General features: G+C 43.9%; 1 protein-coding gene across 1 annotated transcript in view; it reads right to left on the minus strand.

Annotated features, from left to right (window-relative positions):
- HSD17B12 (hydroxysteroid 17-beta dehydrogenase 12) overlaps positions 1-27,553 on the minus strand; it is a 46,784-nt gene that overhangs the window by 14,730 nt on the left and 4,501 nt on the right. Inside the window, exons 3-6 of the mRNA XM_026034656.1 lie at positions 14,565-14,675; positions 10,047-10,111; positions 8,969-9,013; positions 1,067-1,101 (exon numbers count right to left, since the gene is read on the minus strand). Of these exons, the coding sequence (XP_025890441.1) occupies positions 1,067-1,101; positions 8,969-9,013; positions 10,047-10,111; positions 14,565-14,675 (256 nt within the window). The remainder of the gene's footprint in view (positions 1-1,066; positions 1,102-8,968; positions 9,014-10,046; positions 10,112-14,564; positions 14,676-27,553) is intronic.

The following is a 27,553-nucleotide window of genomic DNA, read 5'->3' on the forward strand; positions in this document are numbered from 1 at the left end:
AGTCTGAAATAAAAATCTACGTTCGRTATCTCCCTGAGTGAGAGCCTAACTCCTGCACTAGCAACTAGCTCTGATGTTTTTCAGCCATGAAGAAACTGCCATTTCAGACATGAAATATTTGCTCTGCACCTGCACAAGGTTAACATAAGTGAACCCTGATCTATGATGAAGACTCCCAGATAGCAGGTGATAGAATAAATAAATGCTTTTTAAGAATAAATAAATTCTATTTATTTATTATAGAATTTATTTAAATTCTATTTTAAAAAATACATGATTTATTTTTAAATCAACCTTTGCCAGACTCAGATGCTTGCTCCATACATGCTCTCCTCCCTGCCATTCTCCAGGAGGTAAGAGCACAGTGGCTTCCACGCATGGGTCTACGCGACTTGCCTCAGGTCTGCACCAGACATGACCTAGAACAACCCTCGGCAAGCCCGGGTTAGCACTGCTGCAGGGACAGCTAACATCACGGAGCAGGCAACACGACCTAGAAAACAGCCTGGAGGGACTACACGGAAACGCTGCATCTTGGGTTTCACCTGGGAGCTAGCTAGGAAGCCCGCACATGCCTTCAGCAGTGAGAGTGGTGTGCTTTAACTCTTATTTTAAAGAGCTGGTCTCTGATTTTTCTCTACCAAATGATCACAGCCTTTCCTCAATATACCTCCTACTGTATAATGAGGACATATTCTTTGCATCCATTTTACTTACAATGACTTAGAGAAATAGCCTTAAGAAGGTTATTCCCAGGAACCGTAACCACCCCCTCAGAATAGCAGGTTGTTGAGCTAGTGCTGATGAGTCAGACGGGCTTTTTAATTCTGTTCTAAAAGGAATCACCACAACAGTGGAGAAGGGAGAGGAAAAATAAAAAGGGAATCGAGTGGAAAAGGCTTCCACCATCTGATGATTCATGCACCACGAGCGTGACTCACCCAGCATTACTCTGCCATTAAAACATGGAGACTGGGCTGATTAGTCACAGTAATGAATTTTTCAAGAAAGGATTCTCCCCTATAAATAATGATGACTTTGTCTGGATAGTGTTAGTGTGACTCACCTTTCCAGCATGCCGGGCAGCACCAATCGTGTCATCTGCAAAAAGAAAACATTCGTGATGGCTGCGAAGGCAGCACCAGAGAGCCACAGAACAAGGGAAGCCTCCCTTCCTCCGCAGAGCCGCTGCCACCCCCGCCACCCCAGCCGGGCTCGGGGAAGCAGGGACCATACTTTGCGTAGGCAGTTTATTTTTATTCTACCTGGATAACTTGGCTCTGTCGAGCGATGTGTGCACTGAATCTGGCGAGCCAATCCAGCTAGTAACATAATGAGAGTAAATAAAAGTGTCTTCACCACTGTGCAGCCAGCATCCACGGCGTGAAGAGAACATCAAAGCACCCGAGTGCTTTAATAGTACACGTACCAGCATTTCTCTCCCCAGAAGGGTATCCATATTCTCAACATCTGACTCTAGTTTCTCACTTAGGCCAAGATTCAGGACAAAATCCAATACATTATAGCTCCTTTTTCAATCGTTGGTTTTAAGTAACAAAAAATAAATCGTGCAGCTGAACAAGAGGAACTTGTAAAGAAAAGAATTCAAGTTTTGAAAACTCACRCAATACACCTTACTGCTCAGATGCACATACTTGGCTTTAGAGAAACGGTGATTAAAGCTCACTAGCACTAACCTCATAGAAGCAGTTATTTATTAGACAGTAATCAAAATAAGTTCACTTCTGACCACACATGGCCTTTGTGTCAGAAGGTAGCACTACTGCAACACATAAACCAAAAAGCATTTGCCGGTCACTGTTGCAACAGGAGGTCTSAACATCCCTTGCAACTTAGGACAATCATTGTGTTATATCCTTAAAATGGGTTCCAAACTTCCTGACAAAATGAGGGGAGGGTAACAGAAAACCAAGGGCACCAAAACGCAGTTCTTGCCTCCTGCTCAAACTGAGCTGTCTTGATGGCTTCACATGTGGCTCGAGTCATGTGAGAAAAAACAGCACACACGGKCTGCAGGAGCATAAAAACCTGCAGACATTTGGTTAATAAGGAAACTAACTGGACTTACTACTACAACAAACTACACACATTAGTATCACCATCACATTATCCTGTGCAAAGGGGTGAATACGGTTATAATAAAAACATACCATTTTAGGAATAAAGGGAAAAAAAAATCAGAAGGAACACTCCAGTTGATGACAGCTCACCCCGAGGAAGGCAGAGAATGATATACTGTATTTTACTAACATTTCTCATGAAGACAGAGTTCCGTAGCATGGGAAGTGCTGCTGAGCTCCAGGAAGGGACCTGGCCTGCCCCCCAGCAATGACCAGTCCCTACTTTCACCAAGCCCTGTGGCACGCTCAGCTCCCAGCGCTGCAGCATGATGTCAAGCTAAGTGTTCGGAGCTGGTAAACTTAAAAAGATTCAATGCAGCTTCAAAAGATACTATGACATCAAAGTACGCGAGAGCCTTTTCCACATATTAATGTCAAAAGCAGATGTGAAACCCACTATTATTTCTCTTAATATTGATCTCCCATCAAAAAGCAGAGGGCACCAGGCCAAGGTTTTGCCCTTTCAATAGTTTTTCTGAATAAACTGCTGGTTTCTGCAGAAATACTTTTGAAGTTGAAACCATGAGTGTTCCCCAAACTACGAAGGCTYGGACCTGCTCTTAAATAGAGGTAATCTTAGCTAGAGTAACTAGATGCTACATATAAATTGTAGACTCAAAGGAAGCCTGTTATTTTTCTGAAAGTTTGAGCTAGCATCTGTTTGGAAGAGTATTCTTGCTGCTATAAATGGCCAATTGGTTAAATTATCAGTAGTCTACTAAAGAGTTATACTTGCACACAACCATGAAAGCGATGGTGGGCTTGCCTTCCCCCCTTCTTCTTTAAATTGATTTCACATATATGCTTACCAAACACTAAGCAATGCTACCACAGCATTTGGACTAGAGCACCTTCATTTTGGCAGAGAAAATGGACCCAGATTACGTTATTTTAAAATCAACCCTTCAAAACAAATGACTAACTTCAGATGGAGATGCATTACGGAGCATTTCATTCTTTTAAAGGCAACTGTCATTTCTTGATGAGCACTTATGTACCAGAGCACTTACTACATGCTTGCAAACACTGGCACAGTATGCCAAGTTGCATTGCGTATTGTTCTGTTCTGTTCTGTTCCAGACCCATCTCCAACCTTTGGTTTTTCCCAACCAAATTTGGGAAAAAAAACCCACTACCACTTTCACTCTAAGGTGCAGAAGCTCCTGATTCAGATACAAAAGTGCACATCCACACAGCTAGATTTATATTCTACAACGGGCAATATTTTTAAAGCTCCTAGTAAAGGACCAACATATGGTCTGAAGTTAGAGCAATCTATTTCCAGTGTTTTTTATTCAGAAAAAAAATCACATCTCCCACTCTTAGTGATCACAAAGCTCATAGTCCTTTCTCACTCTGATTTCAKCAATAGAGCAGGAGCAACCTTAGGTGAAGAAAACTCATTTTTAAAGTTTAGAATGTCTCAAAAGTGATCACTCAGATGACTATAAACAGTAGGAAAAAAATGATGTAAAAATTCAAAGTTCTCTCTCACATCTTATGTACCATATGTAAAGACAAAAACACAATACTACAACTCATTCACAGCAAAGCACTCTATAGTGAGATGTTATGACTACAAATTACTTAGCACTTTTAAGCTAGAACACTCTGGAATTAAGCCTACACAACTACAAGGATGAAGCTAGAGAATGTGGACAACTTTTACTTTATTACTCAACTAAAGTCTTTAAGATTTCACTCAAAAGCCTGGGATGAAGCTAAAATAGCTAAAAGCAATTTAACTTTTTAAAGGTAAAGGGCACACCCAGACACACAAAAGCACGATGGCTACTGGAAGGTACCTCTCGGTGCCTAACAAAGGGCTCCCAAGTTCCCAAGAGCACCAGCCAGTAAGGAGTGATGAAACAATCCCGCCTAAGCCTATCCGGAAAACAGACCTTCCTTCTATGAGCGTACACTGGGACTTGTGCACTATTAGAGTAACTTTCATAATCAATTTAATTAAGCCTCTATAATTAAGGTTTTATAATGCGTCTCTTGATAAAATTTGTTAACACATCTCACAGAACAAGCTGAACAAGAACGGTATATTTGTGAAAACTTACAAGTAAACCTAAAGGTAATGCAACAAAACTGATGAAAAAAAAATCTGTGTGGCAAAGTCAGTAACCAGAGAGGCACAACACATACAAATGGAGCCAGCAGTGTAACATATTGTAAGCCTTGAGCATCTTCAGTTACTTGCCCTTGAGCAAATTCTTGCCTACAGTGGTGAGCTTTCTCCATTGAAGTCTCATTTTTAAGTCTAACTAAAAAGGAAAAGCTTCTAAAATAAGCACTTTCCCCCCTTTATGTAGGAAAGGCTGCTCAAATAGGAGCACACTTTCTCTTCTCAAGACTTGGCTATTTGCCTCAAATCCAGATCTATAAAATGCTACAGAATTCCACATTTTCCTACACTTCACCAAAACAGCCAGAGTTTGAATTAAAAACTCTTCCTGCAGCATCCATCCATCCATCCATCCACCCATCCCCTCAATGTTTCCCTATCCCATCCTCCCGCCCACGGTGCTCCCAGGCCAAGGTAGCAAGGCAGGACACCACAGCTTCCCATCTCTCCCTCTGGACCATGTGAGTGACATTCCTGACCACCTTCACAGAGCACTTGCTCATCTTTAAGTTTTGGCAGCCACACATTCTCTGCCCATTACCAAGTCATTGATTTTACTATATATTCTACTAACAATCGTTCCTCCCCTGGTGATGATTATAACTTTGAACATAAATGAAGAGAAAGCTCCTGACTGGAAAAAAATATTTATATAAATACACATACTGACGTCTTCTCAGYGTTAGTCAGCGTTACCACTTCTTAGAATTGTTTCATTTATTACCCTCTCCACSACATGGTAAATACAGTCATTCATCTAGGGTTCCACTAGGGCACAACTGTCAACTGATTTCTGCTAAGGTGCCCTTGCAGGTGGGGCACTCAGATCACTAGTGCAACCATTTAACATCCATTTCCTGACTGTCTTTCAGCACTATCACTCCTCAGCTTCTTTTGTCTATGCTCAGGTTTGTGCAAAGGAAAATTAACCCCTCCTGTCCCTTCCTTCTCAAACATACCAGCTCATTCTCCCCCCTTGTCACTCTCTTTGTGTTAAGAAATTGTGTTTTTGTTTGTTTTTTTCTAATTCAATAGCTCTAGGCTTTGTGGACACTGTCTAGAGGTATTCCCTTGTCCTGTCTGGTATTCACACCATGGCTATAATACAWCTCCCCTTCCTCTTCCATTAAGAGGGCACCTAACACTATACGGCTTTCTCAGTTCAACACAGAATAYTTAAGTAATTTGAAGTCTTAAGCAAGTTAGTAGCTTTAGCTTCTCAAACACAGTAATGATAAAAATCCTATTTTGGCCTATTAGGCCTTCGTGTCTGCCTCTCCTGACATCAGCCTGAGACATCAGTAAGGTGATCACGGGAAAGACAAGTGCAGACAGTAAAGCACMTATGTGTATGTAACACACACTTCCCCCTTCTCTATTAAGGTCATTTTCCAATGGACCACATTGGCCCGCATGCTGGTTTATCTCCCCCTTACAACACAGTTGCTCCAAACCAMCTCAGCTCCCTGCTTAATCACCCACCAAGCCAGCACTCCCTCCACTAGTTAGTCCTGCTCATTCTCCCAGAGGACACAAGCTTACACCTGACTCCCAATGCGGTCAGCACATGCGAGGCTGCAAGCAGGAACAACCTACTTGCCRTTTCTCCTGTACTAAGCAACCCTTCAAACTTGTGCAGGAGAAAGGAGCGCTCCCCAAAGCGAGCAAGGCTTTCTCTAYGCTCGTTACCTATCCATGCTTTTCTTGGGACMGCAAGTCCGGCAGCTTTGGCTTTCRGTACACGAGATGAGTCCAGTCACACCAAGTTTAGCTGTTTGTCCAGGTGCAATCAAGAGCTGCAGTGGGCACGGGTGAACTRAGAGAGGCAGCTGCAGGTGATTCAAAGGAACTAGAGGAAACAATAGCCAGCCACAACGGTGGCTTTTCAGCATATGCTGGCTAGTGAAGGTCTTCTGACTTATTCCCAGTCAGAATTGTTTAGTTTGGATCCCAATAGAAAGAGACATCAAAAAATAAAATATTAACTGCCATTACCAGAACTGCCATCAGCATTCATTGAGAAAAAAAAAAAAAATTCAATCCCTGACCAGAAACTCAAGGTAAAATTATGGAAGTAGCCGTGAAATTGGCTTATCAAATTGGTCCTTGTGTAAGGCTGTATTAAGTTTACAGTTTTCTTGAGAAAATACCACAAAAGATTCTTCATTCTATTTATGGCATCAGGACCCAAGGCACTTCTTGTTTTGTATAGTACATAAAAAAACAGAATAACTCCTGTACTGTGCATCACCATAAACATAAGACATCTACAGGACAGCTTAAATTTTTTTTCTTTTAAAACTTGTTTGGGTTTCTTTATTTTTTTCCCCCCACTAAATACACTACTAACGCTAATTTGGGGGTAGCTTGTCTTCAGTAGTTTAAGTGGTGCCTTGAAAGCAAGTCACAGCAATAGGAACATTCATCCCCAAAATTGCAATAACGGGGTGTCCTGGGACTACCTCATTATCCTGCAGACACCACAAGGAAGGGGGCAGAGAACAGGATTTGGGGAAAACAGGTTTCCTGACAGAGTTTTTAAACAAGTCCTCAAAAGCAGGGAAAGTTGCACTGCATTAGATGATCCAAGGGTTAAACAGCACAACAAGCCAGATGGATAATTTATCTGAGCCACTGAGGATTAGGACTTATCTCTCCACATAGCCTCTTTTAAATGATGCACACTGGAGCCAGCTTCCAAACACACACACACACACACACACGACAAGGTGAAGCTGGTGGAGGAGCGTTACCCTTAAGCTTGGGTAGGTGGTAACAGAACAGCCCTCAAGGCCCTTGCAGACCCAAACTGTGCTGAATAACCCGACTCCCCCACTCGCAGCCTAAGGAGCGTTGCGGATGGAGCTGAAGTTGATGCGTTTGACAGGAGAGCTACACGAGGGAGGCGGCAAAGCGAGCGCTGCCGGGGCGCAGAGCAGGCTGCTGGGGCAAGGTGGGACTGCATCACCCTGGCAGCACCAASCACCTTTCCTTACACTCCCATTCTCAAAAAAAAAAAAAGAGAGAGAGAAATAAAACAGAAATGTTGCACAGATTTGTCCTAAAGTGCTTTTTTGTTTTTCCCCTACTATTACTCTCTATGGGTTCTCAAAAAAAATAAAAATACTTACAGATGGCACATATCTCTAATGTGCTCCTCTCCCCAAAACAGTAAGCAGCTGGCATGCCTACTGTTTAATTACACAACAGCCTCATGCAGGAGGAACATTTTCAAGCCTGGAAGCTTATGCTCAAACACTGATTATACCCAGGATCAGATGCTGTTCACAGTCAAGAAAAAGTTTTCAAATGAGGGGGAAAAGATAGAAAACAAAAAAAAMCCCTCACAGCCTACCAACACACACTGATCTCGCAGCAGCTACATGCTCCGTATATTTTCCTACGTGGGGAGACAAGCACGTTCATGAAGAGGCCGACACACTGCAAGTTTTAGCAGAAAGCTATGCTAAGTTAATAGCTGACGCCAGTGACGCCAGCCAGGAACACGGGAGCCACCAAACGGCACCAGCTCCTTGCGGAGGAAGCACCACAACCCGCTGCATGTTTTTCAGGTCCGCATGCAGCAAAGCGGGCCCAAGGCGCTCGTGCGGCCCGCCAGGGACAGGTGTTCAGTGCCTGGATGGCACTTCCCGGTTTTCTCGGGCGCCTCCGAAGCGCCGCGTTCCCAATCGGGGCGCTCCCTCTGCTGGCCCGCACGGCGCTCGCACCGCRGCCGCGACGCATCGCGGAGGCGGCTCCGGGACCCAAGCTGAACCCCTTCCATTCGGGCACGGGCTGGCAAAGGCTCTGCGGAAACTTGGACACAAGTTGGCAAGGTCTCTGCAAAAGGAGCGATTGATCTGCTTCTGGCAGCAGCACCCTGATGTGCGCGGTGCCACCCGGTCACACAGCGGCTGCCTTGTTCACCGTTTTGCTCCTACCTTAATTAAGTGTGAAAAGTCTTACAGAAGAGATGTTTCCAAAGGTGCCTCCTCACACAGAAACTAAATGACCAGAGAGCCTCCCAGGCAGCACGTGCTAGAGGAATTTACTACTCTACCTAATATGAACAGTTGCAAGAAGTAAAATCTTTCAAGTCAGCTCCAAAATGGCTAATATTTTTGGCTTCAAGGCAAGAAGTGAGCCCCAAGCTACTGCAGATACAAGCTTATTCTCACACGTCAGAGAACAGTAAGCTTTAGCAGTGAAAAGCCACGAGGGTTTCTTCAGCATTCTTGTGTAATGCACTCATTGATGTCCCATGCCACACAATGTTATAGCTTTAAAATAAATGGCTGATTTTTTTTTAATGGACCTCATTTGAATAAGGAAACAGTGACACGTTTAGACACAAGTCACACTGAAACTTGAAAAACTAACGATTTACAAGAACAACTAAAATCAGGAGCATGAAGGAGCATCAAGTGTTTTGTGCTCATTCCTTGCTCTTGTGAATAGTAAGTACCTTTATTAAGTTTTATTAAACTTAATTAACCTTCATTAAAATTTTATTTTATGCAATAATCAGGACAGACTGATAAAAACAGAATCATAACCCTTAGCTTACTCTAAGATGAAAAACAGAACTGTTCCCATAGGTGAATGCTATTTATTCAARCAATCAAATCTGAAATATTTATTGGTTTTGAATTAGTAAGGCTTCAAGGACAAGTGTGGGTAACAGGGCACTTACCTTACAAACGGACATGACGTTAATGTTAACCATTTTGTCAATTGCCTGCAAGAGAAAAGGTTGGATTTATTTGTTATTTGATCAGTATTTTTTATTTGTTCTTGCATGTGCCAAGATACATTAAATATTTCACTGAGATCATCCACATTTGCTCCCTTCTCCTCCTACTTAGATAACAGGAGCAATGACTAACTTCAAGAATACAAACTCTGAATTGTTCTTGGTCAAGTTTTGGTTTTGACAAAGCATTCTTTCTAATAAAAAACAACACAGATTTATCACATAAACAATGTCTTCTCCTGCAGTTATCTGTACTATTCCAGAACTGTGATATATTGATATTTTAAACACGTTCACCATAAAACCCCCAAATTTAAGAACATATTCTCTGACTGTATTTGCTCTTCAACATTTTATAACACCCGTACTTAGTTTACTCATCAGATAAAAACTGTTCTTCTGAAAAGTACTACGTAGCTTATCTGGAGGTAAACTGAAAGCACAGGTACATCTCCTAATGCTCTGGTCGAAGCACAAAAGCAGAACAGACCAACACTTAGCTGTGGGTGTCTTTAGATACAAAAAGCAGCCACAAGGGAAAGCATTCAAACCCACAGATTCCAAAACCAAGAGCATCCCTAAATGAAGACGGAATTACAGCAGCTACAGTATATTTAAACTCATTACAGCATTCTAGCATACGCAGTTTCCATTCACGTAGCTGCTTACCTCTCCTGCAGAAATACCTCACTAGCTAAAAGGAATCACAGAACAACAACGTCCGGATGAGATCATAAAGAAGATGGGTCAGATATTGACATCAGAGCATCTGTCTAAAATAGATACACTCTTCTGTACTTCAATTTCTGTATTACAATATTACAGGAAAAAGTCCAGGCTGCCATCAAATGAATTTTGCTTTACTACTCAGATCCTCTTTGCCTTTTGAGTCTCTAATTCTAAATCAAAAAGCCCATTTAAGCAGGTACCTTCACAAATCTTGGGTCACACTTTAGTCGTGTATAATGACTGATTAGTGCTAACAATAAGAATCCCCAAGGTAACACAAAACACTTACATTATCCAGGTCTGGAATATCAACAAAATATTCGGGATAAGCATACGAAATTCCCACGTTGTTGACTGAAATAGAAGAAACAAGTCGTATTGAGAACAGCTGGATGGTATCTGGCTTCTGACACTCTGATTCATGAGAACTTCCAAGCACCAGATTAAAAACGTTGCAGTCAAACATTCTAGCTCGATGCAACAAGCTTCCTCATCTGCAAACACACTTGTATGCACAACTGGAAAGTGAGAAAGAATAGGCAAGCCCTTTTAAACACATAAATAGTAATAGTGAACATCTAAATCCTGGCACATTTAGCCCATCTTCCATTGCTTCTTACAACATAGCAGAAGGATTTTTTTTTTTTTTTTTTTTTTTTTTGGAAATGCCAGGGCGCACCGTTTAAACGTATAAGATGCAGTCACAGATGGAGCTGAGCCCAAAACACCCGCCAGTACCTTGCAACACGTGAAACTGTTTGAACACTGTCCTTTCAAAAATTTTTTTAAAAAAGAGGAAAAAATAGGAAAAAAACCCCACAGAGCAAGTTTCCTCAACACTTTTCTGGGACACTTCTCCTCTTGCTGGCATATTCCAAGGCCTGCAGACCGGGAGCAGCCTGACACCCAGGCCATGGCCCTGTGGAGGCCGCCATCCATCATGTCCCATCCCATCCCATCCCATCCCATCCCATCCCATCCCATGCCATGCCGTGCCGCTCTGGGCCGAGGGCGGCCCGGGAAGGGAGCGGCTGCTCGGCGGCGCCTCGGCAGCCGCGCGGGACGGTAGGTGGCAGCAAGAGGCCGGGCCGCCGCGCGCCCGAGCGGCCTGTGCGGCGGGACGAGGCGCCGCTCGCCCGGCGTGCGGGAGGCCGCACGTCCCCACGGCCTCGGCGCACGGGGCGGCCTGCGCCTGTGACAGGGATGCTCTGCGTCTCGACATGGCTTCTGGTTTGCCTGCACTGCATTCCTAGACTCTGTGCATGGAGATTCACCACGGCCAACTGCTGTCCTGCTCACCCCATGCATGCCCTTGGGATCTGGGCAATCTTTGCCTATTGGCAGCATCTAAAAATAATCAACCCAATGAAWGCATTAATTGCTCAAACCTCTTTTTTTTTTTTTAATATTTTTCTCTCAGTGCATCACTTGAGAGCAGCAAGGTTTTGCTCTCAGGCAAGAAACACTCATTCTCTAATCTCCATACAGGTAGTGGAAAACTTCTACTGTCATTAGGAAAGAATACAGCTCCATAGGCACAGTTTCTTCAAACTTAATAAAACACACTGATTTGGAGACAGAAAACACACACACACACACACACACACACACACACACACACACACACACACACCAGCAAATGGGATCTGTGTTTCCTAAGGATCTGTTGCTCATCTTACGCAAGTGAGTCTTGTGACATTCGGTTGCTGTGGCAACATTTTACATTTATATAGTGTCTTATTATGCCCCAGAAAATCCCCAAGTGCTATTTACATACACATTGAACRCCGCTGTTCAGCTCCAGCGGAGAGGTACACGTGGGAAAGGGGGTAAGAAGCAAGGTCAAGAACATTGGTGCATTCTTTCTACTTTTTATTTTTTAAATAGCCTCTAAACCTCTGTCAAAAGTGACCATTTTAACATCCAACCTGTAAGATATTTAGATATCTAAAGACATTCAACATGTGCAGGAAATGTACAGGAAAGTCCTGGCTAAAGTTCATAAGCTTAATTCAGAGATCGTCTCAAGTGACAGCTTCTTTAKTCAGGATCTCTTGCTCTATTTACAGGAGCCCCTAGTAACACGTGTTAAGTTTTAACTTTTAAATAATCTTAAAAAGTATCAGGAATTGATGAGAACAGGGTCTTGGCAAACTCATGGAAGACATTTAGTATATCTGGGAACAGATTAAACTTCAAAGGAGAAAGCCTAATCTTGCCATTTCAAGAATAAGCCAAAAGAATTTCTCCTATTTTTCATCCTGAATGAAAGCGTTTTTCAGTCTGTCTCCGTAGAAAGAATTTTGGCTATGAGCAGTGACAGTCTGGGGACAATCCTGGGCGATTCCTCCAAATTCAGCATATTTCATGACTCATGCTACAGAGATTGTAACACAAAACTCACACTTCTTTCTAGAAACTGGATGCCAGACACGTACCCTTCCAGCTTAAGCAATCTTTTTCTCCCGTATCACATTTTGCTGCTGTTTTGAACTCAAAACAAATACACATATGTATAGTTCTCAGTCTGCATAGGTATATTTTACCTGGACAGCACAAGATGTTAAATTTCTTTTGAGTATCAGTGATTTAAGAACAGCAGGGGAAGGATTTCCCACCTCTGCCTGTTTAACATATTGCTGTAGCTAGCACATGTTTGAAGTCACTGACAGACGCTGTTTTGAACACACAGCAAAACATTATGCAAACTCTTTTAGCCTTCCTACATGGGTGAGGAGAAGCTTCCAAATAGGAAGTTTACAAGAACTTCARTCTGTAAGTAATTTATATAGCTGCAGAGAATCTAACTCATGAGAAGCTCAGTCTCGTGCAGTAGATAATGAAGACTCCCGTGCCTAAATACAAGACTACTGCAGATAAGCAACTATGCTACCAAAAACGCCATCAATCTAGGTGAGAACCAAGGAATAAAATGCACACTAACCCAAGTACTTACTGGTGTGGTGATGTTTTCATTTCAACCCATATTTTCTCATGTAAATGTGCAAAACACAGATTAGCAAAAGCTATATACTGGGTTGTAACAAATGCTGAAGAACTTAAAATTTAAGGCACTAAAGCATGAAATTAATTGTCATTAAAAAATTAAGATACTGTCTTTCTAGAGTAGCCATAATCTGCGTGAAGAAATGAAATGGACAAGTGGTTTCAATAATACAGCTACAGCTGGGGAGTAAAGCACTGACTCAGGGACACTGATGATCTCAAGCACAAGGTCTACTAAAATGGCCAGTGAATATTTCCACTAATTAGAAGAGAACCCTGTAAACACTCACTGGCGATGGCTACAAGAAGAAGGAAAGGAACTCCACTAGAGAAWACACAGCTCCTAAACACTTAGTTGCTATTTTTTACTTCTAGTTACTAGGTTTTTAGTCAAGCTATTCCCATAAATAAAAGACAGAACCAGGCTCTCCTTGGGGAACGTGTTTGGTTTTCTAAGCTTGGCCAAATCTCCAAACCCACTCACTGCTCTMGTTCCCTCTCTGGTCAAGACTATAAGAAGTCAGAATTGCATGATTCTGTATATTCATTAGAGCCTTATGATAGTTAAATAAAAACAGCTTTCAGTTTTGATGTGCACTTCACAGTAAAAAGCTTGCTAGCATTTTGGGAAATTTAAGTTGATCTACTACTGTTCTGTAGCAACTACTGCGTGACAGGCAACTTGGATTCTTACATTTGAGTTGATTTTGACAGGACAGATTAAACATTAATTCTAATCTTCAATGCAACTGCTTCTTTGTGATTTATTTCCCTCAGAGATAAAAAAAAATAAGGCATTCACATTCACAGCTTTACTATTAATTTTCTTTACTCAGAATGCATTGTGGAGATGCTCTGGCAGTTATTACTCTTTTAGGCGGATTTGAACTATTTCAGCACTTAAATACTGGACATCATGAGTTGCATGTACCACAGTGTCTCAAAAAAAAGTTTTAGGGAACATTCTGGGCTTTATCCTTCAATCAAGTTATTTTAAAAATGAGTTCCAGCCCCAATTAGCTGTCTGGAACAAGGACTTGACAAAATGGCATGCAAATCTGAACTACAAGTCTTTAAAAATCTCAAGCCTTTTGTTCATCATCAGAGGTTCTCACCCCTACATACAGAAATGCAGAAATCTAAACTAAAAACTTCTCACAGAATCACAGAATGGTTGAGGTTGGAAGGGACCTCTAGAGATCATCTAGTCCAATCTTCCTGCTCAAGCAGGGACTCCTACAGCATGAGACATCCAGGTGGGTCTGAAGACCTCCAGAGAAGGAGACTCCACAACCTCCCTGGGCAGCCTGTTCAGGGCTCTGTCACCCTCACAGTGAAGAAGTTCTTCCTCACATGCCTTTTGAAGCAGGAGTGACTTGATTCTACATTCTAGTGATTAAATTTCAACAGTTGTGTAATTAATAGTTAGCAGTTTTCCCACAGGGCTTTACTGCTAAGCTGAAATGAACTATCTGGAGCTTGCTTAGATTTGTGCAGGACATTAGGTCAGGTAACTGCGTGTGCAGTCCTGAGCAAAAAGGGGCCCTCAACAACACCAGAACATGTCAAAAACACTGGGCAAGCAACACAGCTCCGAGAACCTAAGCTCGTGTGCAAGCACCACCTTGTGTGTGTGTGTGTGTGTGTGTGTGATATGTACCCAGCAAACAGTGACCTGGTTTAGTGAGGCCGTCTACCAGCTTTCGGAAAGGGCTTCCAATGCACTCTAATGGGGGAAAAGGTTAGCTGGCACATCCAGACAAAAACCTCAGTATGAAAGATGGAGAGAGCGGATACAAACCTAGAACGCCAATCTCCAGGCCTTCCAATCCCGCTTTGATTCTATTGTAAATATCTTCTCTCTCTCCAAAGTCCGCCACAATAACTGTTGTTTCCACTTTGTACTTCTCCTCTAAGGGGGAAAAAGAAAGTTTGACAAGGTTGCATATTCAAATGTTAAAGATATGTCTGTTGGTAGGGTTTAAAAAAACAGTAACAAGTAGACAATATTATGCAGTAATATTTTCATTTCTTCAACATTAGTCCTTAATTTTCATATGAAACCAGTCTGCAACAATAAGCAACTTCTGTCAAGAACATTCTAAATCTCAAATGATTCAGCCTATTTGGTTCATAAGGGACCACAAAGACGGCAAGAAAACAAGTTACACACATGCACACAGTGTTCAAGTACAGCTCGACAAGAACTTTTCCAGTTTAAGGAAAACAACAAATGAGTTGCTGCAGACCAAACAAAGCACTTGTGTGTATTTTGAGTATTTAATATCTTGAGCATAATGACCAAAGGAAACATATGTGTGAGCAGCAACAGCAGAGCTGCAAGTCTAATGATTCCAGCCCTCCTGAAATACACTGTCATCGTCATTCTTGGCAGGCCAGGAAACACACATACGGACAAATATATTTTGAAGTGAAAAAGCATTAAGAATGCCTCCTATGAGAAATARTGCTGTCCCCATCAAGGCAGATTCATTGCATTTAATTAATGTCCTCTCAGGCTTCGAAAGCACGAGACGGTCACTCGGCACTCAGGGATCTGGGTGTTCTCCCGCACCCAACCGCTACCTTGGCGCTAAGGAAGCCGCATTCACCTCGAGAACCGTTTCACAGCACTTCACCCCCACGGCCATTCATAAAAGCAGTGTCAATTTAAAGGAGAAGAATCATTCACAAAAAGATTAGAAGCAGCCAGATTCCCGTGATGCTCTTTTCCATTCAAGGGAAAGCAGCGACTCCCCTGACTCCCTCCTCCATTCATGCAGAATCATGAATCTCCCCAACGCTGGCTCCGCCGGCCGCCTCGGCCCCCTCCCCACAACAGCCCTCATGGCAGATGAGATTATTGTCCTCCTCCTTCCCCCTTCCCCACCCGCGAACGCCTCATCTCTCAGGAGCAGCTGCATTGTTTAAAAATCCCCTGGGAGATGTTGCTATGTCAAATGACGACGTAAATAGCATTAAGCCCCTACTGCAGCAGCGGTCTTGTGATCGCGTCAGAAGAAAATCGAGTCCAACGTGTTTTTTCCCCTTTTTTTTTTTTTTTTCCTGGGGGGGAACGGTGGGGGGGTGGCAAGGGGAATAGAGAGGTTCTATTTTTGGACACAGCTGTTCTAATATTTAACATACACATCTGAATTCTTACAGGAGAGTGAATTTAAGGCAACACTACATGAGATGTGTGCAAGGGAGCCGGGAGGGCAAACGCAGGAGAGGGAACATTTCTGCACACATGCCATTTGCTCCTGTTTTACAGTATCTGCAGCTGCCTCCGCTGATATTCAGATGCCTCATTAAATCCAATTTTTTTAAAAGGATTCCTCCCCTCCTCCAGCTTGCTCAGTTTTTACTGGCCCCTTTAAACATAATACTCATTAGGATTGCTACGAATTTATCCAAGATTTTCTAAATCATTAGAAAAATAGRGGAAAAAAAAATCTGAAAACCAAATTCTACATATATTTTGAAGTTCTCACACCACTTGCACCACAACACCCATTGAAAAGCCAGCTAAAACCAGTACACTTACACTACCTACACGAGACACCTATAGGTGCATGCAGCACCTCTGCAGCCTGAGGTCGGGTAGTACCACAGATTCAAAATACGAGTAGTGAGAAGTTATCGGCTCTGTGCACCGCGGGGCTCTCCTGCCCGGCAGGTTCCACACTCCGGGCGAGCTCCACGTCTCCTGACGCTGTTCGGGGATTACGCAGCCCTGAGGAGCCCCTGCCCGGCTCCATAGCCTGCAGCACGAGGAGGGCCACGGCACCAGGGAAGGATAAGAAGATAGATCTGCTAAAACAGCTCTAGGTAAATGATGAGGCAATGAGGCAAGTGATAGCACCAATTGGTCCCGCCGCAGCCCCTGCTCGCAGGCACCAGGGCTCAAGGGTGCTCTGCCCTGCAGGAGCAAAGGGACAAGGACATCCTGGGATCCTGAGGAGGACTGTGCTGCCCTYGGGCAGCCTAGAAAACACAAGGGCACGTCCTTGTTCTCTCGGCCTTTTCTCTATTCCGCTACCTGGAAGTGGACAGGCCTCTTCCTAAGCCAGGGCATTAGCAGTGACTGCACTCTGCCCTACTCAAGGGCAAAAAAAMCGAACCTTCTTGCAAGAGACTTCAGCTTGTAGGCCCTAAGGGAATCCGTGGAGCCACAGGTAGCGTGGGGAGGAGAGCAAACCAGCTCGGGCAGGCAAAAACTCAAAGATCTGAAATGGCTGATACTGCCAGAGTGTCCAGGGTGCCGGGTGACCCTCGACAAGCAAGAATAATGATCTGTGATTGCAACCAGTATTTCAACTGTCCCTCTTTAGGAGAGGGCTGAATACTGCAGCACCAAGTTACCAGGCACTCTGCAGCAGTCACCACCTACCTATTGGGTCTCAAACTTGGAAAAAGGTTCAGCAAAGGTTCACATACCCAAGATCTGAAATGCCATTGCACAGATGGTCATCCTCATACTTCTTTTCTAAAATTCTCAGGGGAAATCAGTACTGACCCTACAAGTAGATTTAACCTCCATTTCCACTTGACGAGCTACTCTACAGGGCTTGTTCTGACCCTTAGTCAAGGTTTCTAGTAACTTAGCAAGAGAGCAACTTAGTGCAACAGGAGATGGGTGGTCTAATAAGAGACGACATCATCTTCAACAGTTTCCTTCACAAGTCATCTAAACACCCTTTCATTTGCCAAATAAGCTGTGATGCACAAGAAAAGCCCTTACAAAACATTTCCATGGCTAGGAGAAGGTTGAATGAACTAATAATCAGAACAAGGATAGAGCTYGGCCTGAATAGTGACAATATTGAGCAGAGACCCTATGACAGGTACATCCAGGATCAAGAGATAAAATTCCACCTTATATCATGATTCCTGGGAATCATCATTGCATGCCTATCATTTGCTGCTTGGGAGTAAAACCGAATCCAACTTCCTGTTTTGCTGGAAGCATGACTGATGGGCTGTTCCAGACGTAGGCAACGTCCCCATTTCCTGGGAAGCGCCGGGTCCATGTTTCAGAGCGGGCATGGAGCAGAGGAGGGCTCGAGGCACGGGATGGCCCAAAACTCATCTACACGTTATATCAAGCAGTGATACTCCTGGATAGGAAATTGGCAGTACAGCACGCTCTAGGCAAAGACTTATGGAGAGCACTTCTTGGACATGTGCATCTTCCTCAGGCAAAGCAAGCATCTGTTACTTGGATCAGAGGATGATATAGATGTTGTACAAGACAAAAAGCCAAAACAAGCTTCCGTAGAAGATACTGACAGAGATTCTTTAAAAGACACAGAGAGCAACCCAAGAACAGTCAGACCACATCCCAAACCAATAAGGCAGAATACAAGGCACATTAGAAGACAAAACTGAAAAAAAATCTCACTTTTTCCTCAAGGGGAATGGAACATACATCCCTACACAGTATAGGATGAGAAGAACTAACAAAAATAGATGTGCTTTACCACAGACTTTCCATATATACACACACACGCCATCAGAAATAAACATTTTTTTGAGTGATTATCCATAAAAACACTACTTGGGTATCCCCAGAAAGCGGACTTGCAGCGTGTCTCTCACATTGTTAGGGCACTGTTACTTAAAAAGAACAAAGACTTAGGTGGCCATTTTACGTCAGCCCACAAGTCCACCTAAGCAAATACTCACTTTCTTGTGGCAGACACTGAGAGAAGGAGCACAAAGCAATTAGGGAAGTGCATAACAATATTTCCTTAAATTGTTACCCCAACCTCCAACACTCAAGCTCCAACAGYTTGTTACTCAAACTTCCTGAGCTGGAAGTGTCTGTCTGATGGCCTTTAACAGAAGCTTTCTCCACTCTTCTATAACCACTTTGCACCTTTCCCAACTTCCAGCACCCACTGCACCCCTTTGCTGCTGAACCTGCCACGAGCAGAACTCATCAGATTTCAAAACAGTGTATTCATGCTCACACCAAKTGCTCCATATGGTTCAAGATTTTCATTTGCTGCTTCTTCCTCAGCCCTAACTATTTTCTTTCCCATTCCTGTCACTATGACTTGATAGTGCATTGATACTGAGTTGCTATCACTTAAGTGGCAACTTATTTTCATTCTTTCTGAGCCAGAGGACACCCAGACAGATGTTAACGTTTCCTTTTGCTCATTTTCCAGACTTTTCAATTCCCTAAGTCAGACTTCCTGGAGGCATCTTCTAGATTTTTTTCAAAAACTTGAATCTGCCCCTTTCTGCTTTTAAAAATCTTATTCCAAAAAAATTCTCACAAGCTTTAGGAAAGTGGAAAGGAAATGGGTGGAGAGAGAAGAGGAGAAAAAAAAAAAAGCCCCCTCATCTCCCTTTTTCCTTCTATTTTCCGTCTAAGAGGTCCCCACTATAAGGAATTCATGTACACTTACTCTTTAAAAAGAGTAATAATGCATAATGCTGTGTCCAGATACTAATAATCTTCCTAAAATCTTTCTTATTTCTTATTTTTCTTATTTTTATTCTGCCTAAAGTCTATGGAAGTTTTAACACACAAAAGTTTGATTAGAGACTGTCTGGTATTTTAAAACCAAAGCAAGCTGGCAAGCTCAGGATGTTCATTGAAAGGATACTCATGTATTCATGCATGATTTAAGTCATCAATATTTCATAGAAAAATAATATCTGCTTACGCAGATGTGACACCACCGTTTCCTTGCAAAGGCCCAGGAACTCCAAGCATGAAGACCCTTTAGGAGGACGTTTCTGCCCGCGAGGCCCCGTTTATGTTGTGGAGGGCAGCAGCAGCTCCAGATTCACCACGAGGTCGGACGCCGGGAGCCAGAGCAGGGCCAGGACACGCTGCGGCGGGTGSGCGCTGCCCAGGGCACAAACACCTTGGCCGGGGGGCAACCAGCAGCACTCATGGGGCTGAAGACAGAGGCAGGGAAGGGTGGGCAACCCCACGGCACAGAGTCCCCCAGCACCCCGCACAGCAGGCGAGCAGACACCCATTTCCCATCTATAAAGCACCCAGTTGCAACCCTATCAGGTGAGAGGAAARCCAGGTCTGTTTAATTAAGTCGAAAGGTCGGACAGAGGTCTAACTTCCAGAAAAACCTACCCAATCTCTTGCTATGCAAGAGAAACACTAATCTAAGGGATTAGGCAACCTAGGGCAACTTTTGTTACAGAAAGAGTCAGGCACAAAATGGTATTATGCACCTGAAGCCTCAAGAAAAATAAAGCTATGATTATAATAAAGTTACAAACTACAGGGAGCTGCCTCCTAAATGAATGTGACACGAAAGTGAGAATGTAACTAAAAGCKGAGCATTTTCAGATTTGTTTTTCTTTTTAAAGGAGACTTGCAAATAATTCAAAGTATCAACTCCCTGAACTGCGATCTTGGTCGAGAGGCTAAATGCTAAGGAAATTCAGTTCTTACCCCTAACCCCACTCTCCCCATCTCCAGGAAGTAGTTTGGCATATGCAGATGCAAAGGCAGACACTCTTGGCTAGTGGTCAAGGGAAGGAGCTTAACTCATGCAACAGAAAYATGCATCACCATCAGTTTTAACCCRGAGTTAAAACAAAACCCACCTTGCAGGGACACTAGAAGACCACTGCTCCCAACCACGTCCCGCTAGTGCTGGCACTGCCTGTTCCAAAGCAGCCAGATGGACCGGCTTGCACCTTTGCTGGGTATGTTCAAACCAGCCAACCTCACAACAAAGAGGCTGCAGATCGACCACGATCCACCTTGTAGGTAACCCCGGGAATGGTTATTTCAAGCTCAGGACAGGTACATGAAAACACGCTAACTGGAACTGCAGCAGCTCATCCATCTACATCRAGCACCCAGCAGGAAAGCTGGCACCTCAGCGCTACGGGCCAGGGCAAGTGCCTGCAGGAACAATAAAGAAGCTTCCCTTGGTCTTGGGCTKCAGGGTGGCCAGAGGTAAAAGCCAAGCAACAGCTAAAGAAACAAAAACAGCTGCCCTCCTTCAGCAGGCTGGAAGGGAGCGGTGGGTGAAGGACAAGTGAGGAGCTAACTACACCTGCCAATGAAGACATCATCTTTTCAACAGGGCTGCGGTGCAAAAACTCACCTAGCCCAGTGTCCAGCCTCTGGAAATTGTAATACAGTTTGCAAACTTCCAATAAATTGGAAGAAGTCGTGAGATGAAAGCCAAACCTGAAAAACTCCTGCTGTTGAGTACGCATCTACACATCTCCAGAGCAGAAACAAAGAATTTTAAAATACAGTTACTGTAAACAGCTCTGCAAACTTTCTTTTTAATAAAGGTGGAGACACATCTGTTTTTCCAATATGCCCAATTTGGGACTTCCAGAGTTTAGAGAAGTAGCACAGCGGATGTGTTTTATGCATGGAATCCATTTTCCAGAAGCACTGAGTACTTTTAGACTGGTGACAGCAGATTTTTACTACACCCTGATGTTATTCATCCATTTAGAAGCACCTTAAGGTGAGTACAATCAGCTGGGTATAACAAAACCCAGCTTTTTCTGATCATTTTGTGTAATAGCTTAGACCACAAGAAATTAGTTTTCCTTTACAGCAGAACAGAGACCAGCTGCTAATAAGGATCTCAGCTAACCAAAGTCCAAGATATTCAGAAGGACACTGATCCAGAAGGACAAGCAAAACAGGATGCTCAAGTTAGGTATAGCCAAATACAGAAGCGCCAAAGACCTGCAGTGAGTGACATCTGCCTGAAGTAAGAGCAGAAACCTTGAAGAACCTGGCACATTCTTGAGGAATTGTATCAGGACAGAACAAGCAGCACAAGAGATGGAGAAACACTTATCCAGAGCAAAGTCTCTGGACTCTGTCTTGTGTATTTTGCTTACATTTCAATCGGCATGTCCATAGGGGGAAAAGGTGCGTGCCTCAAAGGGGAGCCTCTGAGAAGAGGTTAGCTGTTTCAGCCCTTGTTTTGAGCAACAGGATGATGCTTTTCATTCCTGTGAAAGCAGAAACAAACCCCAGGGGTCTAGAGAGCAGGACAGGAGCTTAGGGAGCGTCGGTGCTGTGCCCCGAGGGATGCCACACAACAGGGATGCTGCGCAGGAGACCGCGAGTGCTCCGACATCCAGCGCGGGCACACGCACCTAAGGGGCAGATGTTTCCACAGAGCTCGGAAGCAGAGTCCTGCTAACTTAAGGAATAAACACCAGCTGAAATAAACCGTAGCAGATAGACAGTTTGGTTTGTGCTCATTCACAACAAAGATCCACGTCATATCCTATCACTTGCAGCCTAGCAGAATGATTGAATGCTTACATAAAATTTAAAAGAATTTCCTATATTAAATTACATTTTTTAAAAGCATATGTGCATGTATACATTTGGTCAAGCACTACAAAATAACTCAGGGTCACTTTGTGCTACTACACATGCACCATTGTTGGGGAATTCCTTATATACTACACTGCCTGCTCATAGCTTCATAGGTGCAGTGTACAGAAATAGCGAGTAATTCCAAAAAATCTAGTCATACAAGACTCTAGCACAGGAAAAAATTCCAGAGCTCATTTAACGTGCTAGTATTCCGCTAAAGAACTTTCAGAGTACAAATACATGTGTTTGTGTATGTGTGTGCATCTCAATCAGAAATATCCATCAATAAGCCCATTCACCCAAATAATATGCTAGATATTGTACGCTTTCCTAGACGAAGTTTGTTCTAATTAGAAAGCCAACTAAAAATACATCACGGAGCAGCCTGTAGAGCAGCTGCAGGCGCAAGCAGCCCGGAGGAGCGAAGGGCGGCAGTGCGAGCAGCCCGGCCAGCACAACGTTCCCCACATCAACAGCCCCTCAGTCCATCAGCCCCAGCCTCAGCTCCACGAGGCCGAGCCCTCCCCATCGCGCCCCACAGCGGGGCCGTGGGGCAGGSGTGAGGGGTGTCGTGAGGGGCACCGTGAGCGTCGCAGGCGCCGGCACAGGCGGCTYCTCCCAAAGCGGCCGCCACGACTCGGCTCTGTGGGAGAACTTCCCAGGACACAACCACAAGCTGATTCCAAGAGAGTGCAATATGAGGGAGGGGAATATTATGTTATGCTGCATCATGCATGAAGATATTTTCAGTTGAAAAAGTCATTTTAGGGAAAGTATATGGATTAGAAATTATGACTTTCCCAATTTTCCCAGTTTTACTCCTAAAAACATGAAARTGACGGCCAGTATTTCTCTAGCAGAGAAGTCTATTGTTTAATCTTTCTGACAGCAAGAATGATTTGCTGTAATGAAACTCAGCTTGCTAGAAGATGACAAGACATTCATAGCTTAGCTTAGAGCTACTAACCTTCTGTGCGTTAAAGCAGATGCAGCTTCTCCTCCCTGCTCAACTCTAATGAAGTTGGTGCAGAGTGACACTAAACCTTCATGGGGGATGATTTCTAGTTCTTCATGCCAGGTCTCAGGCACACCAAACAAGCCACGCACCCCATTGATCCCACTGCCTAGTGGGGCAAACATTAAGACTCATTTGTGGCATRCCAAGTTATTCCTGAACCTACTAATACAGTGCGGAAGATGCTACTTCTGATATAGTTTGCATTTGGAATAGAAACCCACAGCACCAAATTTACCTGATCTTTACCTTTTTTTTTTTCTGGAATTTATGAGCTTGCCAGCTATCAACAAATCACTGTAATTTCTGCACAGGAATAGTCCTGGGCAGGGAATGTGTGTGTATGTGACTCACAGGAGCAAACTTCCAACCCTTCTCTCTTGAAAAAGGCCAACTCAGTCTCATTTTGTGTGAAAAAATCACCATCTATCAAAGTTGCCAGATCAGTGTCTCATAACTGCTCCTCTCTATGGCCACCATCAACCAAGAGAAACCCATCAGAAACCCTTCCACTTCATCCAAAGGAAAACTTAAGTCGTGAAGCTCATTTTGAATCAAAGATCTCGAGGCTACAATTTTATGTGAAGAGTGACTTCAGCACCTCAAAACAAAACCAAAATATTTGAAGMCGTTTTGTCAAGTCCAAGAAATACAAGGGGCTTTAAAGTATGTCAAGCTCTACCTGGCTCAGATGATGGAAGGCTGCAGACACATTAATTTACCTTGAAACAGATCGCAGAAGGTCAAAATAGCTGCCAGACATAGTTAGCCTTCAAGTTAAAACTCAGAAAAGTGAACCCTGTTGTTCCTRTGCAAGAGAAGCAAGACGATGATATCCCGTCCTCACTGGGTTTGCCTGCATTACAGCATCTTACTTCTATTAAGCTCACAGTTCTTCCCAGTAGCTCCGGGACGCAGGAGGATTCACGTCATCTCCCTTGGAGGGATGGGGGAGCAAATGTGTGTGGCAGGGCAAGAACCAAGAGGTCAGGTACTTCAGTGGAGATGCAGCTGAGCTGCAGCCTGGGAAAACGCTCACGCGGAGGGCAGATCTGCCACGAGGGGACATTGGCCATTGGCAGCATTAGAAAATAGTTCAGGCAAGCACAGCTATCAGCAGCAAGTCTGCTTCGAAACACTAGCAGGAATCCTGTTACAGTCAAAGAAAAAGGCACTGGAGCCACCTGCCCAGTAACCAAGGAAGGTTCTGCTTTTGGCACCGTGCTCCACTGCTTTCCTGTTTATTAGCAATCACGTCCCAGCAGCGAGAACATGATGGATAAAATCCAAATACGACAACTAGCACTTTATGACAATGAGGCTGAAAAGCCTCAGGAATCCACACTAGTTCAAGATGAAGCTCCTCACAAAGTAACTCCCAGAATATTGCGAAGTGAGCTCAGGTCACTTATTAGAAGCAGAAAGTCAACTAGCAATTTAAGATTTTAAGAAAATCTTAAAATCTTTAAGATTTTAAGAAAATCTTAAATTCAAATTTTAAGAAAAAAAGTTTTTACACAGATATATCAGAATTCAAATAAGCTGGTTCTTATTTGAGGGAAATTAGCAAGCTGAGGTACAAACCCAAGGTTTTGGGCATTTGTTCTTAGGCAGTGGAGACATAAGATGTCCCAGTCTGACCATATTTGTGAGAATATGTTAGAAAATCTAGAATTCTCCAGTCCAAAAAAAAATATTTGGAGCTAATACTAACACTCGAGTCTTCATAATTCTAACAGTCCCCATCTGAAAGAACCAGAGATTAAAGTACTGAATTACCTAGTGACTAGCAAATTGGAATTTTGGATTTGGATTCCAATTGGAATTGGAATTCACTGAAGAAGAAAGTCAACATTTGTCCTAAACGTTCAGAGAGAGCCCCACTCCGCTGCTTCCCCTGTGACAACAGTTAGGGCACTTGCCTTTTGTACAGTTATCACTCCTACCAAACACGTCCTAGGAGCACAAGATGGGATTCTCCTGCAGGCGAATGCACCTGGTTAAGGGGACCCTCCCAGAGGGAAGGCACGGATGCCAGKGAGCAGCTAGACCCTTGCCAGTACRGGCAGCATTGTGAGCGGCGAGGAGGAGGAAGGACCACAAACCCTGAACGTCTCGCACCACGCAAGGGCTGGAACGGCTTGGGCTGAGACAGCCRTTCTTCCATACAGTGACTCACAGATTCACAGATTCACAGAATATTTAAGGTTGGAAGGGACCTCTACAGATCATCTAGTCCAACCTTCCTGCTCAAGCAGGCACACCTASAGCATGTGGCACAGGGTGGCATCCAGGCGGGTTTTGAAGACCTCCAGAGTAGGAGACTCCACAACCCCCCTGGGCAGCCTGTTCCACTGCTCTGTCACCCTMACAGTAAAGAAGTTGCTCCTCACCTGGAGACGGAACTTCTTGTGTTTCAGCTTGTGGCCATTACCCCTCGTCCTGTCGCTGGCCACCAGTGAGAACAGCCTGTCCCCTTCCTCCCTGCATTCTCCCTTCCTGAACTTATACATATTAATCATATCCCCTCTGAGCCGTCTCTTCTCCAGAGAAAACAGGCCCAGCTCACTCAGCCTCTCTTCATACGAGAGATGTTCCATTCCCTTAATCATCCTGGTTGCCCTCCTCTGGACCCTCTCGAGAAGCTCCACGTCCYTCCTATACTGGGGTGCCCAGAACTGMACACAGTRCTCCAGGTGCGGCCTCMCCAGAGCTGAGTAGAGGGGCAGAATCACCTCCCTYGACCTGCTGGCAACACTCCTCCTGATGCAGGCCAGGATSCCATTGGCCTTCTTGGCCACGAGGGCACACTGCTSACTCATGGTTAACTTAGTGTCAACCAGGACTCCCAGGTCCCTCTCCGTGGAGGTGACTAACAGTCATTGCCCGAGACGAGTGAGCTCAGGTCTGTTTTAAGAACAACTGTACGCCTGCCATAAGGATGAGCTTAAATCAACCTCAGGGGCCTCCAAGGGAAACACCTGAGCTGCTATTTGCTCCCAACAATCACCCAACTTGCATACGGTGACGTTTGGACCAACTGCAGAGACCACGTGAACCTGAACACCAGGAACAACTCTGTCCAGCTAAAACCTMGCAGGAGCTGAAAGCAAAACTCAGCATTGCTCAATTATGCAGACTATCCTAATCCTTCAGCATGTGCCACGATGAACAAGGTATACATTTCAGAATTCACTGCTGTCAAAAGCACGTACTAAAAACCTAGTATGAGTCATCTCTTTGTGCTCAGTACAGAGAACGATTTAGGAAAGAAAGCAGAAATATCTGGATAGACTGGTTGCGAGGGTTACGACCACTTTCAGCGAGGTTATCACTTCAGGCCATGAGAAAGTATTTGACTCTAAAACAAGTTAGCTAGTTACGACTTCACTTAAGATGTCTCTACACTGCAGAAAACAATGTGACTTAATATGCCTACCGATGCAGCAACCCCCCATGCAGCTCCTGTGCTTCTCCAAACAGCCCGGGTTGCTGCAAATACACAATGAAGTTGGGGGAAGCTTCTGTGTTTACCCAGRTTACCAGAGCAGCGACATCTCTGCGGTCACTGCGGCCACCGCGCTGCCCGGAGCACCACGGACACGGGCACACATTGCAGGGGTGTCCTTCAACTCTGCCAGCATATGAACGAGCAAGGCAAGGTTACTTCGAAAATTAGCTGAAGGCACAGAGGCTGCATGAATGTCATCTCTGCTTAAAAAGGAGGCCCTCCACCACATAGCTACATAGGTAGAAAGGAAAAGATTTTTCTGGCTGGACAAGTTGTGCACATCATCAGAACCTATAACTGTACCACACTGCACCGCAGTGCAGCTTTCTTGCTCAAAACACTAAAAGTAGATGCAATCACACTTCAAGCAGACCAAAAGACCAAAATCACATGACGTCTTTGAGTAAAAGAGTTAAGCAAGTTAACTCTTAAGGGCACTTAAATGCCCTGAGCCTGCATTTTAGTCAACATTACGTTAGCTAAAAAGCCCACTACAACCTAGCACAGGACAACCTGTTGAGGTTTTGACTTACAGACCCTACTCCAAAGTACTGGCACTGAAATTTGTTTAAAAATGCTGCAAAGCCAAGCCAAAATAACACAGTCACCTGCTTCCTCGGGACAGCAGCTCATAAAATTATCTGTATTAGGTACACAAATCACTTTACTTATATCCAAGCAAGACAAGGAAGGGTAACAGAAAAGCATAATCTTGGAGGTTCCTTTACCTAGCATCATTATGCAGAGAAATCTGCTTTACAATACATGGCTCCCTCTTCTGCTTATCACAAACCCTACACACAAGACTACATGCCTCACTTTATCTTGACACACTCTACATAAACTAATAACCTCACATTAAATCTTCTTAAATAAAAGCGATAGGAATTCTTGTCTGTTATGATTGCAGCC

Source organism: Nothoprocta perdicaria, unplaced genomic scaffold (assembly GCF_003342845.1).
Source record: "Nothoprocta perdicaria isolate Ctin4 unplaced genomic scaffold, notPer1 scaffold_15, whole genome shotgun sequence".
NCBI classification, from domain to species: Eukaryota; Metazoa; Chordata; class Aves; order Tinamiformes; family Tinamidae; genus Nothoprocta; species Nothoprocta perdicaria.